This window comes from Tachyglossus aculeatus, chromosome 4, assembly GCF_015852505.1.
Source record: "Tachyglossus aculeatus isolate mTacAcu1 chromosome 4, mTacAcu1.pri, whole genome shotgun sequence".
Classification (NCBI taxonomy): domain Eukaryota; kingdom Metazoa; phylum Chordata; class Mammalia; order Monotremata; family Tachyglossidae; genus Tachyglossus; species Tachyglossus aculeatus.
Window position 1 is genome coordinate 116,333,678 of NC_052069.1, and position 15,619 is coordinate 116,349,296.

Here is a 15,619-nt window from a genome sequence, read left to right on the forward strand (position 1 = left end):
TCCCAAAGGCACCTTGCTGCCAACACCAATCTGGGCAACTTCCTCTCCTCCCCGTCTCCCGCTTCTGTCCACCCCCCAACTCGGGGACCTCTTCTCCCCCGATGCCACCGTTAAGGGGCCTTTCCTACGGCACCATCCCCGGGCACGTCTTCTCCCCCGATGCCACCATTAAGGGGCCTTTCCTACGGCACCATCCCCGGGCACGTCTTCTCCCCCAATGCCACAGTTAAGGGGCCTTTCCTACGGCACCATCCCCGGGCACGTTTTCTCCCCCGACGCCACAGTTAAGGGGCCTTCGTATGGCACCATCCCCGGGCACGTCTTCTCTCCCAATGCCACAGCTGAGGGGCCTTTGTATGGCACCAACCACGGGCACATCTTCTCCCCCGATGCCACAGTTAAGGGGCCTTTCCTACGGCACCATCCCCGGGGCACGTCTTCTCCCCCGATGCCACAGTTGAGGGGCCTTCGTATGGCACCAACCCCCGGGCACATCTTCTCCCCCGATGCCATAGTTAAGGGGCCTTCATACGGCACCATCCCCGGGCACCTCTTCTCCCCCAGTGCCACCTTTAAGGGGTCTTTCCTATGGCACCATCCCCGGGCACTTCTCCCTCAATGCCACATTTAAGGGATGCCACAGCTTGTCAGCTGTGTGACTCTGGGCAAGTCACTTAACTTCTCTGTGCCTCAGTTCCCTCATCTGTACAACGGGGATTAAGACTGTGAGCCCCACATGGGACAACCTCATCTCCTTGTGTTCCCCCCAGCGCTTAGAACAGTGCCTTGCACATAGTAAGCACTTAACAAATACCAACATCATTATTATTATTCTTATTCTCTGTGCCTCAGTGACCTCATCTGGAAAATGGGGATTAAGACTGTGAGTCCCATGTGGGACAACCTGATGACCCTGTATCTCCCCCAGTGCTTAGAACAGTGCTTGGTACATAGTAAGCGCTTAGCAAATGCCAAAATTATTTATGTATGTTTGTACGTATTTATTACTCTATTTTACTTGTACATATTTATTCTATTTATTTTATTCTGTTAATATGTTTTGTTTTGTTCTCTGTCTCCCCCTTCTAGACTGTGAGCCCACTGTTGGGTAGGGACCGTCTCTATATGTTGCCAACTTGGACTTCCCAAGCGCTTAGTACAGTAAGCGCTCAATAAATACGATAGAATGAATGAATGAATGAATTATTAAGGGGCCTTTCCTATGGTGCCATCCCCAGGCACATCTTCTCCCCCGATGCCACAGTTAAGGCGTGAAGCAGTGTGGCTCAGTGGAAAGAGCCCGGGCTTGGGAGTCAGAGGTCATGGGTTCTAATCCCGGCTCCGCCGCTTGTCAACTGTGAGACTTTGGGCAAGTCACTTCACTTCTCTGGGCCTCAGTGACCTCATCTGTAAAATGAGGATTAAGATTGTGAGCCCCACGTGGGACAACCTGATCACCTTCTATTGCCCCAGCGCTTAGGACAGTGCTTAAATACCAAAATTATTATTATTAAGGGGCCTTTCCTATGGTGCCATCCCCGGACACCTCTTCTCCCCCGATGCCACAGATAAGGGGCCTTTCCTGAGGTGCCATCCCCGGCCCATTCAGTCATTCAATCGTATTTATTGAGCGCTTACTGTGTGCAGAACACTGTACTAAGCACTTGGAGAAGCAACGTGACTCAGTGGAAAGAGCACAGGCTTCGGAGTCAGAGGTCACGGGTTCAAATCCCGGCTCCGCCAATTGTCAGCTGTATGACTTTGGGCAAGTCACAACTCCTCTGTGCCTCAGTTACCTCATCTGTAAAATGGGGATTAAGATTGTGAGCCCCCCGTGGGACAACCTGATCACCTTGCAACCTCCCCAGCGCTTAGAACAGTGTTTTGCACATAGTAAGCACTTAATAAATGTCATCATTATTATTATTATTATTATTACTACAAGTCGGCAACATATAGAGACGGTCCCTACCCAACAACGGGCTCACAGTCCAGAAAGGTCCCCCCGGCCCTACCTCCTTCCCCTCCCCACAGCACCTGTATATATGTTTGTACAGATTTATTACTCTATTTATTTTACTTGTACATATTTACTAATCTATTTACTTTACTTTGTTAACATGTTTTGTTGTCTGTCTCCCCCTTCTAGACTGTGAGCCCGCTGTTGGGTAGGGACCGTTTCTATATGTTGCCAACTTGTACTTCCCAAGCGCTGAGGACAATGCTCTGCACACAGTAAGCGCTCAATAAATACAATTGAATGAATAATAATATTGATAATGGCATTTATTAAGCACTTACTATGTGCAAAGCACTGTTCTAAGCGCTGGGGAGGTCACAAGGTGATCAGGTTGTCCCACAGGGGGCTCACAGTCTTAATCCCCATTTTACAGATGAGGTCACTGAGGCCCAGAGAAGTGAAGTGACTTGCCCAAAGTCACCCAGCTGACAACTGGTGGAGCCGGGATTTGAACCCACAACCTCTGACTCCAGAGCCCGGGCTCTTTCCACTGAGCCACGCTGCTTCATGAGTGAATGAAAGGGGGAGACAGGCAACAAAACAAAACATGTAGACGGGTGTCAAAATGGACAGAGCAAGTACAAGGTGCCCAGGCACCTTCCCTACCCCCAGCCGGGCATCCTTCTGGTTAGCATGGCTCAGTGGAAAGAGCCCGGGCTTTGGAGTCGGAGGTCATGGGTTCAAATCCCGGCTCCGCCAATTGTCAGCTGTGTGACTTTGGGCAAGTCCCTTAACTTCTCTGGGCCTCAGTTACCTCATCTGTAAAATCTCTAAAATGCTGCTTACCGGAAGCAGCGTGGCTCAGTGGAAAGAGCCCAGGCTTTGGAGTCAGAGGTCATGGGTTCAAATTCCGGCTCCGCCAATTTCAGCTGTGTGACTTTGGGCAAGTCACTTCACTTCTCTGGGCCTCAGTGACCTCGTCTGTCAAATGGGGATGAAGATGTGAGCCCCCCGTGGGCCAACCTGATCACCTTGTAACCTCCCCAGCGCTCAGTACAGTGCTTTGCACATAGTAAGCGCTTAATAAATGCCATTATTATTATTATATCAATCAATCGTATTTATTGAGCGCTTACTGTGTGCAGAGCACTGTACTAAGCGCTTGGGAAGTCCAAGGTGGCAACACATAGAGACGGTTCCTACCCAATAGTGGGCTCACTGTCTAGAAGGGGGAGACAGACAACAAAACATATTAACAAAGTAAATCAATCAATCGTATTTATTGAGCGCTTACTGTGTGCAGAGCACTGTACTAAGCGCTTAAATAAATAGAATAGATATATACAAGTAAAATAAATAAATAGAGTAATATATTGTACATGCACATATATTATACGTACAAACTAGCTCGGACTGTCCGCCCCTGTACTTCCCAAGCGCTTAGTACAGTGCTCTGCACACAGTAGGCGCTTAATAAATACGATTGATTGATTGATTGATTGAATGAATGAATGAACCACTCACCCCTGCCTCCATCGCTTCGGAAGGGCAGCGTCTCCTTCCCCCGCGGCGCAGCCTACCTTTACTGCGGCCGAGGAGGAGGGACTCGGGCCCCTGACGGACGCGGCCCGCAGCCAATGAGCGAAGCCGAACCGAGGGGCCGGGTCACGTGACCCCCGCGCCCCTCCCTGGTAGTTCGGTTGAGCCGCAGGGGTCGCGCCTTCCTCGGCTCGAATCCGATTGGCCGCTGGGGTTTGATTGGCAGATCGGGGAGGGGAGGGGCGGGGATGCTCTTAAAGGGGCAGGAGGCCGGAGGGAAAACCTGAGGCCTCTCATTCATGCAGTCAGTCATTCATTCAGTCGTATTTATTGAGCGCTTACTGTGTGCAGAGCACTGGACTAAGCGCTTGGGAAGTTGGCAACATCTAGAGACGGTCCCTTTCCAACAGTGGGCTCACAGTCTAGAAGGGGGAGACGGAGAACAAAACAAAGCATAATAACAAAATAAAATAGAGTAAAGATGTCCAAATAAAATAAATAAATAAATAGAGTAATAATAATAATAATAATAATGATGGCATTTATTAAGCGCTTACTATGTGCAAAACACTGTTCTAAGCGCTGGGGCGATCAGGTTTTCCCACGGGGGGGGCTCACAGTCATAATCCCCATTTTCCAGATCAATCAATCAATCAGTCGTATTTATTGAGCGCTTACTGTGTGCAGAGCACTGTACTAAGCGCTTGGGAATCAATCAATCGTATTTATTGAGCGCTTACTGTGTGCAGAGCAATGTACTAAGCGCTTGGGAAGGACAAGTTGGCAACATATAGAGACGGTCCCTACCCAACAGTGGGCTCACAGTCTAGAAGGGGGAGACGGAGAACAAAACCAAACATATTAACAAAATAAAATAAATAGAATAGATATGTACAAGTAAAATAAATAAATAGAGTAATAAATCTGTACAAACATATATACATATATACAGGTGCTGTGGGGAAGGGAAGGAGGTAAGACGGTGGGGATGGAGAGGGGGACGAGGGGGGAGAGGAAGGAGGGGGCTCAGTCTGGGAAGGCCTCCTGGAGGAGGTGAGCTCTCAGTAGGGCCTTGATGGGAGGAATCAATCAATCAATCAATTGTATTTATTTATTGAGCACTTACTTGGTGCAGAGCACTGTACTAAGCGCTTGGGAAGTCCAAGTTGGCAACATATAGAGATGGTCCCTACCCAACAGTGGGCTCACAGTCTAGAAGGGTGGGCTCACAGTCTGTTGCTAGGCTCTCTGCCTGTCCCCTACCCTAAGTGTGCTCCCCTTAGCCAGGTCTTCCCTGGGCTGAAAGGCAGCCAGCAGCTGGATTTTCCAACTGGGGTTTCTGGATTGTGAAAATGTAGGGAGACAACTGAGCTCTTCGGCTGTTTCTCCTGGATTTGAGGCAGCCCCGCCCAGAGAAAGTGGAAATGCCTCTTGTGCGCAAAGCACTGGACTTGGGAAAGTACAATACAGCAACAAAGAGAGACAGTCCCTGCCCATCATGAGCTCACAGTCTAATAAATCAGTCCCTGGTATTTATTTTTGTGCTACTATCAATCAATCAATCAATCATACTTACTGAGCGCTTACTGTGTGCAGAGCATTGTACTAAGCACTTGGGAAGTCCAAGTTGGCAACAACTAGAGACGGTCCCTACCCAACAGTGGGCTCACAGTCTAGAAGGGGGAGACAGAGAACAAAACAAAACATATTAACAAAATAAAATGCTAGGTGCAGACCACTGTACTACACTAGATGTTTGAAAGACTTCAACACAACAGCTTGAGAAGCAAAGTCAAAAGGTCATGGATTCTAGTCCTTGGGCAAGCCACTTTACTTCTCTGTGCCCCAGTTCCCTCATCTGTAAAATGGGGATGAAGACTGTGAGCCCCCCCATGGGACAACCCAATCACCTTGTAACCTCCCCAGCACCTAGAACAGTGCTTTGCACATAGTAAGCGTATAAATTTATTTATTTATTTGTACATATTTATTCTATTTATTTTATTTTGTTACTATGTTTGGTTTTGTTCTCCGTCTCCCCCTTCTAGACTGTGAACCCACTGTTGGGTAGGGACCGTCTCTAGATGTTGCCAACTTGTCCTTCCCAAGCGCTTGGTACAGTGCTCTGCACACAGTAAGCGCTCAATAAATACGATTGATTGATTGATTGATTGATTGTTGGGTAGGGACTGTCTCTATAGGTTGCCGACTTGTACTTACCAAGCGCTTAGTCCAGTGCTCTCCACACAGTAAGCGCTCAATAAATACGATTGATTGATTGATTGATTGATTGATTTTAAGCAAGGGTGCAGTGCAATTGGAAAGAACAGTGAAGAGAGCAAACGATCCCTGTGGTTTGGGGACTTCAGGATGGGGAGGGAGAGAAGGGATCTCAGTCCCCTCCCAGAACGACCCTTCTTGTACCAGAGGCATCACCGTCCCCGCCTTCCCCGCAGCACTTATATACAGGTCAGTAATTTATCTATATTAATGTCTGTCTTCCCCTCTAATAATAATAATAATGATGACATTTATTAAGCACTTACTATGTGCAAAGCACTGTTCTAAGCGCTGGGGAGGTTACAAGGTGATCAGGTTGTCCCACGGGGGCTCACAGTCTTAATCCCCATTTTACAGATGAAGTAACTGAGGCCCAGAGAAGTTAAGTGACTTGCCCAAAGTCACCCAGCTGACAATTGGCGGAGCCGGGATTTGAACCCATGACCTCTGACTCCAAAGCCCGTGCTCTTTCCACTGATCCACGCTGCTTCTCTAGACTCTAAGCTTGTTGTGGGCAGGGATTGTGTCTGTTATATTGCTATATTGTACTCTCCTAAGTGCTTAGTACAGTGCTCTGAATACAGTAAGCGCTCAATAAATTCATTCATTCATTCAATCATTCAATCGTATTGATTGAGCGCTTACTGTGTGCAGAGCACTGGACTAAGCGCTTGGGAAGTCCAAGTCGGCAACATAAATAGAGACGGTCCCTACCCCACAGCGGGCTCACAGTCTAGAAGGGGGAGACAGACAACAAAACAAAACATATTAACAAAATAAAATAAATAGAATAAATATGTACAAATAAAATAAATAGAGTAATAAATATTAAGAGCTTACTATGAGCCAAGCACTACGTGGATACAAGCAAATCAGGTTGGACACAGGCTGTCATTCATTCAATCATATTTATTGAGCGCGTGGCTCAGTGGAAAAGAGCCCGGGCTTTGGAGTCAGAGGTCATGGGTTCAAAGGCCGGCTCCGCCAATTGTCAGCTGTGTGACTTTGGGCAAGTCACTTAACTTCTCTGCGCCTCAGTTACCTCATCTGTAAAATGGGGCTTAAGACTGTGAGCCCCCCGTGGGACAACCTGATCACCCTGTAACCTCCCCAGCACTTAGAACAGTGCTTTGCACACAGTAAGCACTTAATAAATGCCATTATTATTATTATTATTACTACTGTGTGCAGAGCACTGGACTAAGCGCTTGGGAAGTCCAAGTCGGCAACATCTAGAGACGGTCCCTACCCGACAACGGGCTCACAGTCTAGAAGGGGGAGACGGACGACAAAACAAAACATGTAGACAGGTGTCATAAATCGTCCCATGTGGGGCTCACAGTCTCAACCCCCACTTTACAAGGTGAGGCAACTGAGGCAGAGAAGTGACTTGCCTAAGGTCACACAGCAGACAAGAGTGACCTTAACCTAGGCTCCTTCCACTAGGTCATGCAGACTGTCTAAACTATCATCATCATCATCATCAATCGTATTTATTGAGCGCTTCCTGTGTGCAGAGCACTGGACTAAGCGCTTGGGAAGTACAAGTTGGCAACATACAGAGACAGTCCCTACCCAACAGTGGGTTCACAGTCTAAAAGGGGGAGACAGGGAACAAAACCAAACATACTAACAAAATAAAATAGAATAGATATGTACAAGTAAAATAGAGTAATAAATATGTACAAACATATATACAGGTGCTGTGGGGAAGGGAAGGAGGTAAGATGGGGGGTGGAGAGGGGGACGAGGGGGAGAGGAAGGAAGGGGCTCAGTCTGGGAAGGCCTCCTGGAGTAGGTGAGCTCTCAGTAGGGCCTAAACTATGAACTCCCTGTGGGCAGGGAACACTTCTATTCTACCCTAGCAGGCACTAACTCTTTTTTGGGCCATTTTGCACCTCTTGGGGATCAGATCACCCCCTCCACAGGATGAATTTCAGGCCAGGGATCGTGTCTGATGATCACCACTTCTTGACAAAAGCTGAGCTTCCCCGTCTGTTTCAGAACAGCCGTAGGCGAGGGGCTGCCTGACCAGACACTGCCTTATAAATATAACTTTACCAGCCGCCCCCATCTCCCTGAAAGACAATCATCTGTGAAATGGGGACTGAGTGAGCCCCACGGGAGACTGGGACCGCATCCAACCCGATTATCCTGTATCTCTGTGCCTCAGTTCCCTCATCTGTAAAATAGGGATGGAGACTGTGAGCCCCATATGGGACAGGGACTGTGCCCAACCCGATTTCTAGACTGTGAGCTCGTCTTCTAGACTGTGAGCCCGTTGTCAGGTAGGGACCGTGTCTATATGTTGCCAACTTGTACTTCCCAAGCGCTTAGTCCAGTGCTCTGCACACAGTAAGCGCTCAATCAATACGATTGAATGAATGAATGAATGAACTTGTACTTCCCAAGAGCTTAGTCCAGTGCTCTGCATACAGTAAGCGCTCAATCAATACGATTGAATGAATGAATGATTTGCTTGAATCCACCACAGCGCCTAGTACAGTGCCTGGCATATAGTAAGTGCTTAACAAATACCATAGCGTGGCTCAGTGGAAAGAGAGCGGGCTTGGGAGTCAGAGGTCGTGGGATCTAATCCTGGCTCCGCCACTTGTCAGCTGTGTGACTTTGGGCAAGTCACTTCACTTCCTCCCCAGCGCTTAGAACAGTGCTTTGCACATAGTCAGCACCTAACAAAAGCCATTGTTATTATTATTATTATTATTATTATTCTCCATGCCTTAGTTACCTCATCTGGAAATGGGGATGAAGACTGTGAGTCCCGTGTGGGACAACCTGATGACCTTGTATCTCCGCCAGCTCTTAGAACGGAGCTTGGCACATAGTAAGCGCTTAACAAATACCATAGTTATTATTATTATTACTATTCTCCATGCCTCAGTTACCTCATCTGGAAATGGGGATGAAGACTGTGAGTCCCGTGTGGGACAACCTGGTGACCTTGTATCTCCGCCAGCTCTTGGAACGGTGCTTGGCACATAGTAAGCGCTTAACAAATACCATAGTTATTATTATTATTACTATTCTCCATACCTCAGTTACCTCATCTGGAAATGGGGATGAAGACTGTGAGTCCCGTGTGGGACAACCTGATGACCTTGTATCTCCGCCAGCTCTTAGAACGGAGCTTGGCAGATAGTAAGCGCTTAACAAATACCATAGTTTTATTATTATGATTATTATTATTATTCTCCATGCCTCAGTTGCCTCATCTGGAAATGGGGATGAAGACTGTGAGTCCTGTGTGGGACAACCTGATGACCTTGTATCTCCGCCAGCTCTTAGAACGGAGCTTGGCACATAGTAAGCGCTTAACAAATACCATAGTTATTATTATTATTACTATTCTCCATGCCTCAGTTACCTCATCTGGAAATGGGGATGAAGACTGTGAGTCCCGTGTGGGACAACCTGATGACCTTGTATCTCCGCCAGCTCTTAGAACGGTGCTTGGCACATAGTAAGCGCTTAAAAAATACCATAGTTATTATTATTATTACTATTCTCCATACCTCAGTTACCTCATCTGGAAATGGGGATGAAGACTGTGAGTCCCGTGTGGGACAACCTGATGACCTTGTATCTCCGCCAGCTCTTAGAACGGTGCTTGGCACATAGTAAGCGCTTAACAAATACCATAGTTTTATTATTATGATTATTATTATTATTCTCCATGCCTCAGTTGCCTCATCTGGAAATGGGGATGAAGACTGTGAGTCCTGTGTGGGACAACCTGATGACCTTGTATCTCCGCCAGCTCTTAGAACGGTGCTTGGCACATAGTAAGCGCTTAGCAAATACCATAGTTATTATTATTATTATTATTATTCTCCATGCCTCAGTTACCTCATCTGGAAATGGGGATGAAGACTGTGAGTCCCGTGTGGGACAACCTGGTGACCTTGTATCTCCGCCAGCTCTTAGAACAGTGCTTGGCACATAGTAAGCGCTTAACAAATACCATAGTTTTATTATTATGATTATTATTATTATTCTCCATGCCTCAGTTACCTCATCTGGAAATGGGGATGAAGACTGTGAGTCCCGTGTGGGACAACCTGGTGACCTTGTATCTCCGCCAGCTCTTGGAACGGTGCTTGGCACATAGTAAGCGCTTAACAAATACCATAGTTATTATTATTATTACTATTCTCCATGCCTCAGTTACCTCATCTGGAAATGGGGATGAAGACTGTGAGTCCCGTGTGGGACAACCTGATGACCTTGTATCTCCGCCAGCTCTTAGAACGGTGCTTGGCACATAGTAAGCGCTTAACAAATCCCAAAATGATGATGATGATGATTATAGGAGCGGCACGGAAGTGTGGATTGTGGTGTTTTCCTCTTTAAGAGGCTTTTCCCGTGGTGCCAGAGGGCGGCAGCGAGCTTTACTAGGAGGTTGGTTCTGCTGGAAGGCTCTGGGGGCTCTGACTGGCAGCAGGTGGGAGGAGGAGGAGGAGGAGGAAGAGGAGGAAGAGGAGGAGGACTAGAGCCAGTGAGGGAGGGAGCTTGCCTGCCAGTCGCTCAGTCCCATAGATGCGGGGAGGTTGGCGTCTGGTGGCGGGCCTGCGCTCCGGGGAGACGTTGCCACCCTTGACCCAAGATGGATTTCAGCATGAAGAAGCTGGCCTCCGACGCCGGGATCTTTTTCACCCGAGCGGTGCAGGTAAATCCAGGCCGGGCGAGGCCTCCTCGCCCGCTTCTGCCTGCAGCGTGAGCGTTGTGCAAGCTAAAGCGGCCCGCTGGGCCTCCCCGGCTTCCCGGATGGTTGCCCTCCTGGGATGATTAGCGCCCCGGGCTCCGGCCTACAAGGGGATGGCTGTGCCAGGAGCTAGAGGACAGAGGTGGGGGCCTGGGCAGGGTTAAGGGGGTTGCCCTCTGGGGTGGCTGGAAGCATCTGTCCAACCTGATTTGCTCGTATCCACCCCAGCGCTTAGTAGGATGCCTGGCTCATAGTAAGTGCTTAACAAATACCATTATTATTATGATGGGGGGGCCCTGATGGCCTGGGTAGGGAGGGGATTGGCAGGGATCCTGCCCCATGAGGCCTCCCACTTCCCCCCACCCTCTTTTGCCTGGTATAGGAGGGGTAGAGGGAGGAGGAGGAGGGAGCATGACATTCTGATACTAAGGTCCTTGTCAGTGCCAGCGGGGAGGGGGAGAAGGCCTGGGGGTAGCAGCCTCAGCAACAACCTCCGCCTCTCTCCCCTCTCTTCCTGTTTTTTGCTCCTTCTGCCGAGGCCCTGTTGCAGAAGCTGGCTCCCATCAACCAATCCATCAGTCATTCATTCAATCATATTTATTGAGCGCTTACTGTGTGCAGAGCACTGTAGTCAGCGCTTGAATGCATTTATTGAGCTCCCGCTGTGTGCAGAGCACTGTTCCAAGCGCTTGGGAGAGGTTGGCGGGGAACAGATGGGACTTGGGCAGCGGGGGCTCCATTCTGCTCTGCCTGGTCCTCCCCACGCTGGCACAGGAGCCTTAAACCCCTCTTATCTGCACTGAGGCATCTCTGCGTCGTCCCCCTCCCCTCCCTGGCTCCCGTTCGGGGCTGGCAAGGCCTCTTGCAGCCTCCGCACTCCCTCCTTTCCCCTGCCAAGCACAGAGGTGGGCGAGGGTTGAGGCCGCCGGTCCCCGAGCGGTGCCGTCGGCCCTGCGGGCCCCCCGAGGGATCGTGGATGGCTGCAGGGTGGTGACCCCTCCACTCAGCCGGGGACCGTAGGCCGGACCGTAGCTACATCCCATCCTTCCCGCCCCATCCCCAGGGAGAATGGGAGAAGGGGGAACAGTGATCGCTTACCGCCAGGGCACGCGGGGGCCAACCAGCCACACCCCTCCGAGGCCTCCTGGCAGCTGCCAAGCCTGGCTGGCAGAGTAAACAAGCATCCCAGGTCGTGGGGCGGGCCTCCGTGGCACCCTGGTGGCCCGGAGGGCGCTGGGGAAGCGGTACAGGGCTCCTGTTTTCCTCCCTGTTTGTCCAGGATCCGCCCCTGGAGTCCCATCTGGAATCATGTAGGGGAAACGTCAAACTCGGAGCCAAGGACGTACAGCGGCCGCGTACAACAGCCAAACCTTGTGCCTGAGCGGGGGGGACCCTTTGTCCCACATGGCCACTTCCTGAGCAGGCTCGGGGACACCGAGGGCAGGAGACTGGCCTTCCTTCGGCCGGGGCAGAGGCTGTCCGCGATTAGGGCCCGTGGTGGCCGCGTCTCTGCCCTGCTGAGCCCGCTCTAGTCACAGATGGCCTGCGACCCCGTGGCCCAGCTTCCCCTAACCCATTCCGGGACCAGGAGATGGAAACGTCGAGTGTGGCTAGTCTGGGTTGGTTTTAAAGTCTCTGTTCATTCATTCAATCAATCGTATTTATTGAGCGTTTACTGTGTGCAGAGCACTGTACTAAGCGCCTGGGAAGTACAAGTTGGCAACATCGAGGCAGGCGGAGGCTTCTCCCTGGGAGCAAGGCCCCCAAGAAGGGGCAGAGACATGCCAGGGGAGACTGGTGGTTCTCCCCCACCGGGACCAACCCCAAGTCCAAGCCACTTGGCTCCCACCCCTGGGCCTCACCCCCGACTCTGGACCAGTTCAGCAGCACTTACTAGAAAGCACGGGGCTCTTTGGCAGAGGAAATGTGTGCTGGGCTCTAGCCTGGCATCACTGTCCCTGGCAGCCTGAAAGTGGGGACGGGGCTAGCCCGGCCCCTCGGACCAGCCTTGGGAGGTTCTGTCATTGCCCGGCAGCGGGCTAGGGGGTCCTGCCCACTCCGATGCCACTGGGTCAATAGATTCTGCCCCACTTCTTCCCCCCCTTCAGCCTGCCCCCCGCCCCCAGTGAGCAGTGAGATCCAGGGAGTAACAGGGGGCTCATTCATTCAATCGTATTTATTGAGCACTTACTGTGTGCAGAGCACTGTACTAAGCACTTGGGAAGTACAAGTCGGCAACATATAGAGACAGTCCCTACCCAACAGTGGGCTCACAGTCTAGAAGGGGGAGACAGAGAACAAAACATAGTAACAAAATAAAATAGAATAAATATGTACAAATAAATAAATACATTTATATGCTTACTATGTGCAAAGCACTGTTCTAGGAGTTGGGGAGGTTAACAAGGTGATCGGGGTGTCCCACGGGGGGCTCACAGTCTTCATCCCCATTTTACAGATGAGGTAACTGGGGCACAGAGAAGTAAAGTGACTTGCCCAAGGACTAGAATCCATGACCTTTTGATTTTAGGCCCATGCTCTAGCCACTTTGCCAAGCTGCTTCTCAAGCTGTTGTGTTGAAGTCTTTCAAACATCTAGTGTAGTACAGTGGTCTGCCCCTAGTATTTTATTTTGTTAATATGTTTTATTTTGTTCTCTGTCTCCCCCTTCTAGACTGTGAGCCCACTGTTGGGTAGGGACTGTCTCTATATGTTGCCAACTTGGACTTCCCAAGCACTTAGTACAGTGCTCTGCACACAGTAAGCACTCAATAAATACGATTGATTGATAGTAGCACAAAAATAAATACCAGGGACTGATTTATTAGACTGTGAGCTCATGATGGTCAGGGACTGTCTCTCTTTGTTGCTGTATTGTACTTTCCCAAGTCCAGTGCTTTGCGCACGAGAGGCATTTCCACTTTCTCTGGGCGGGGCTGCCTCAAATCCAGGAGAAACAGCCGAAGAGCTCAGTTGTCTCCCTACATTTTTGCAATCCAGAAACCCCAGTTGGAAAATGGCTCATGGTCGGGGGAGGAGGAGAGAGCGAGCCACTCACCCCCAGAGGAAGAGAAGTGGGAGAGAACCTCTTGCCCGCGGGTGGCCGCCCCCCGCTAGCTGCCATGGGGTAGGGCCAGGGCCGTGGAGATGCCCGAGTCCTGGTTTCAGGTGAGCAGTTGAGGCGGGTGGGGAAAGTGGAGCTCCTAGCAGGGAATTTATAAATAGCGTCTCTCACTGTCCGCCCGCCCACCCCTAAGAGTAGCTCCACCTCATCGAAGACTGTGAGCCTGTTGTTGGGTAGGGACTGTCTCTACCTGTTGCCGAACTGTACTTTCCAAGCGCTTAGTCCGGTGCTCTGCACACAGTAAGCACTCAATAAATACGATTGAATGAATGAATCGAAGCCCCGCGGAAACAGGGTGGGGGCTTGTTTCAGGCTACGGGGGAGGTTCTTCCTTTCTCTGGCTTTCCGAGGGTGGGACTGGTAGCTGGGGGCCCAGGCGAGCTCCTGGGCTAACTAATCCAGCCCCGGCTCTTCTCCAAGCCACTCAGCCTCCCTCCCCAACTTTTCCCCCAGGGCTCCTGCCTGCTATGATGGGTGGGCCCAGGAGCTACCACGGGAGTCTTACAAAAAGCACAATTTCACCTAGTCGGCCCAAGACCCATTGCGTGGTCACCCCCAGGTGGGCCGAAGAGGCCCCCTTCTTACCACCCTGGGTGGAGGCCAGCAGGCGTGTTGTTTTCCAGGGCTGCAGGGAAGTGGAGGCAGCTACCCAAGTACTGGGCAAGAAGACCGCCTGTCTCTGCAGCACCATCAATCTTCCCTCTGCAGAGGCTCCAGGCGGGAGAAAGAAGGGTTTGGGGAGTGGCAGAAGGATTGGCTTCTGCCCCTTCTGTCCTTGGGCTGCCTGTGGGGGTCTTTACGTTTCCCCTCTCCTCATCGCCTTCCCATCCTATCGCTCTCCCCACAGCCTGGAAATGGAGTTTGTATTGTCTGAGAGCCAAGGCAGCCATGATAGAGCCGGGGATGGAGAGTCAGCATGTGGGCCCTTCCAAGCCCACCGAGGGAGCCCCCTGACAGCTGGGGGTCCTCCTCTGAGGGAGAGGCCCGAGCCCCCCTCTGTATGCCTGATTTGACCTTCCCCCTGGGCCATAGCACGCCCTGAGGCTCAGACAGTGGTTCGTTTGAGGTTCTGGAGGCACCAGGTGGTCTAGCCGATGGGCAGCCAGCGTCGCCATCCCCAAGCTGCCAGCCCCCATCCCGGGATGGCAGGCTGGCAGCCCGGGCTCACGTTATGGCTCCTGAGCCTCGGTTGTCCTGGCAAATGCTACTTCCAAGGTCTCAGCCCCTGGGCGAAGCGCCAGCTGGGGGTGGGTGGCTCACGGTTCCGCAGCCCGGGCGCCGGGGCTGGGGCAGGCTCAGGGACACGGGCACACACTGTGGGAGGAAGGAGAAGAGGGTTGGCTGTGAGGAGGAGAGTAGCAGGTGCCCCGGTCTCTGGCTTTGAGGGGTAGGCCACCAGCCCACGGTGCCAGGGTGATCAAGTGGGCAGGGCATGGCGCTCAGATCCAGGAAAAGCTCCTAGAGCCCCACTCACCACCTCCTATGCGTCTGGAGGCTGCCCAGAGCCTGCAGTTTGGCCAAAGGCCTGGTCCCTGCTCTCTGAGAGCTCGCCATCTGATCTGATGGGAGCAAGCTGAGCCCCGAGCTCTGTTTCTTGATCCTTCCGGCCCTGTTGATGGGAGGAGAGGCAGGTTCGATTGCCCCACATCACTTCATCCAGGAAAGCTTCCTGGAGGAGACGTTGGCATGGCCTCAGAGTGCCCCTTCTACATAACCCCTGCACAGGGGTGGAGTGTGAGTTGACATCGGAGAATGGATTCATACGAGGAAACGGGGAAGAAGAAAAGTGTCACGGGCAGGAAGAGCGAGAATCGAGTGGGTGGTTAGTTGTCCCAGGCCAGGTGAGCTGCTGGAAGAGAAATTTGGTTAGGGATGAGGCTGGCTGAGTGGCCTCCCACCCCTTAGGAGTTTGTCTGTTTATGGTACTTGTTAGTGTGTCAGGCACTGTACTAAGTGCTTGGATAGATGCAAGCTAGTCAGGTTGGACACACGGG

At 51.2% G+C, this 15,619-nt stretch overlaps 1 protein-coding gene across 12 annotated transcripts in view; it reads left to right on the plus strand.

Moving 5' to 3' along the window:
• Window positions 1-10,248: 10,248 nt before the first annotated feature.
• The window catches only part of SH3GLB2 (SH3 domain containing GRB2 like, endophilin B2), a 35,346-nt gene continuing 29,975 nt past the window's right edge, over window positions 10,249-15,619 (plus strand). For 9 of the 12 annotated variants that reach the window (XM_038745003.1, XM_038745006.1, XM_038745007.1 and 6 more), the window contains exon 1: window positions 10,249-10,466. In XM_038745003.1, the coding sequence (XP_038600931.1) occupies window positions 10,404-10,466 (63 nt within the window). In that variant the 5' untranslated portion in view covers window positions 10,249-10,403. The remainder of the gene's footprint in view (window positions 10,467-15,619) is intronic. The other 3 variants (XM_038745013.1, XM_038745015.1, XM_038745016.1) reach the window with 1 other exon arrangement.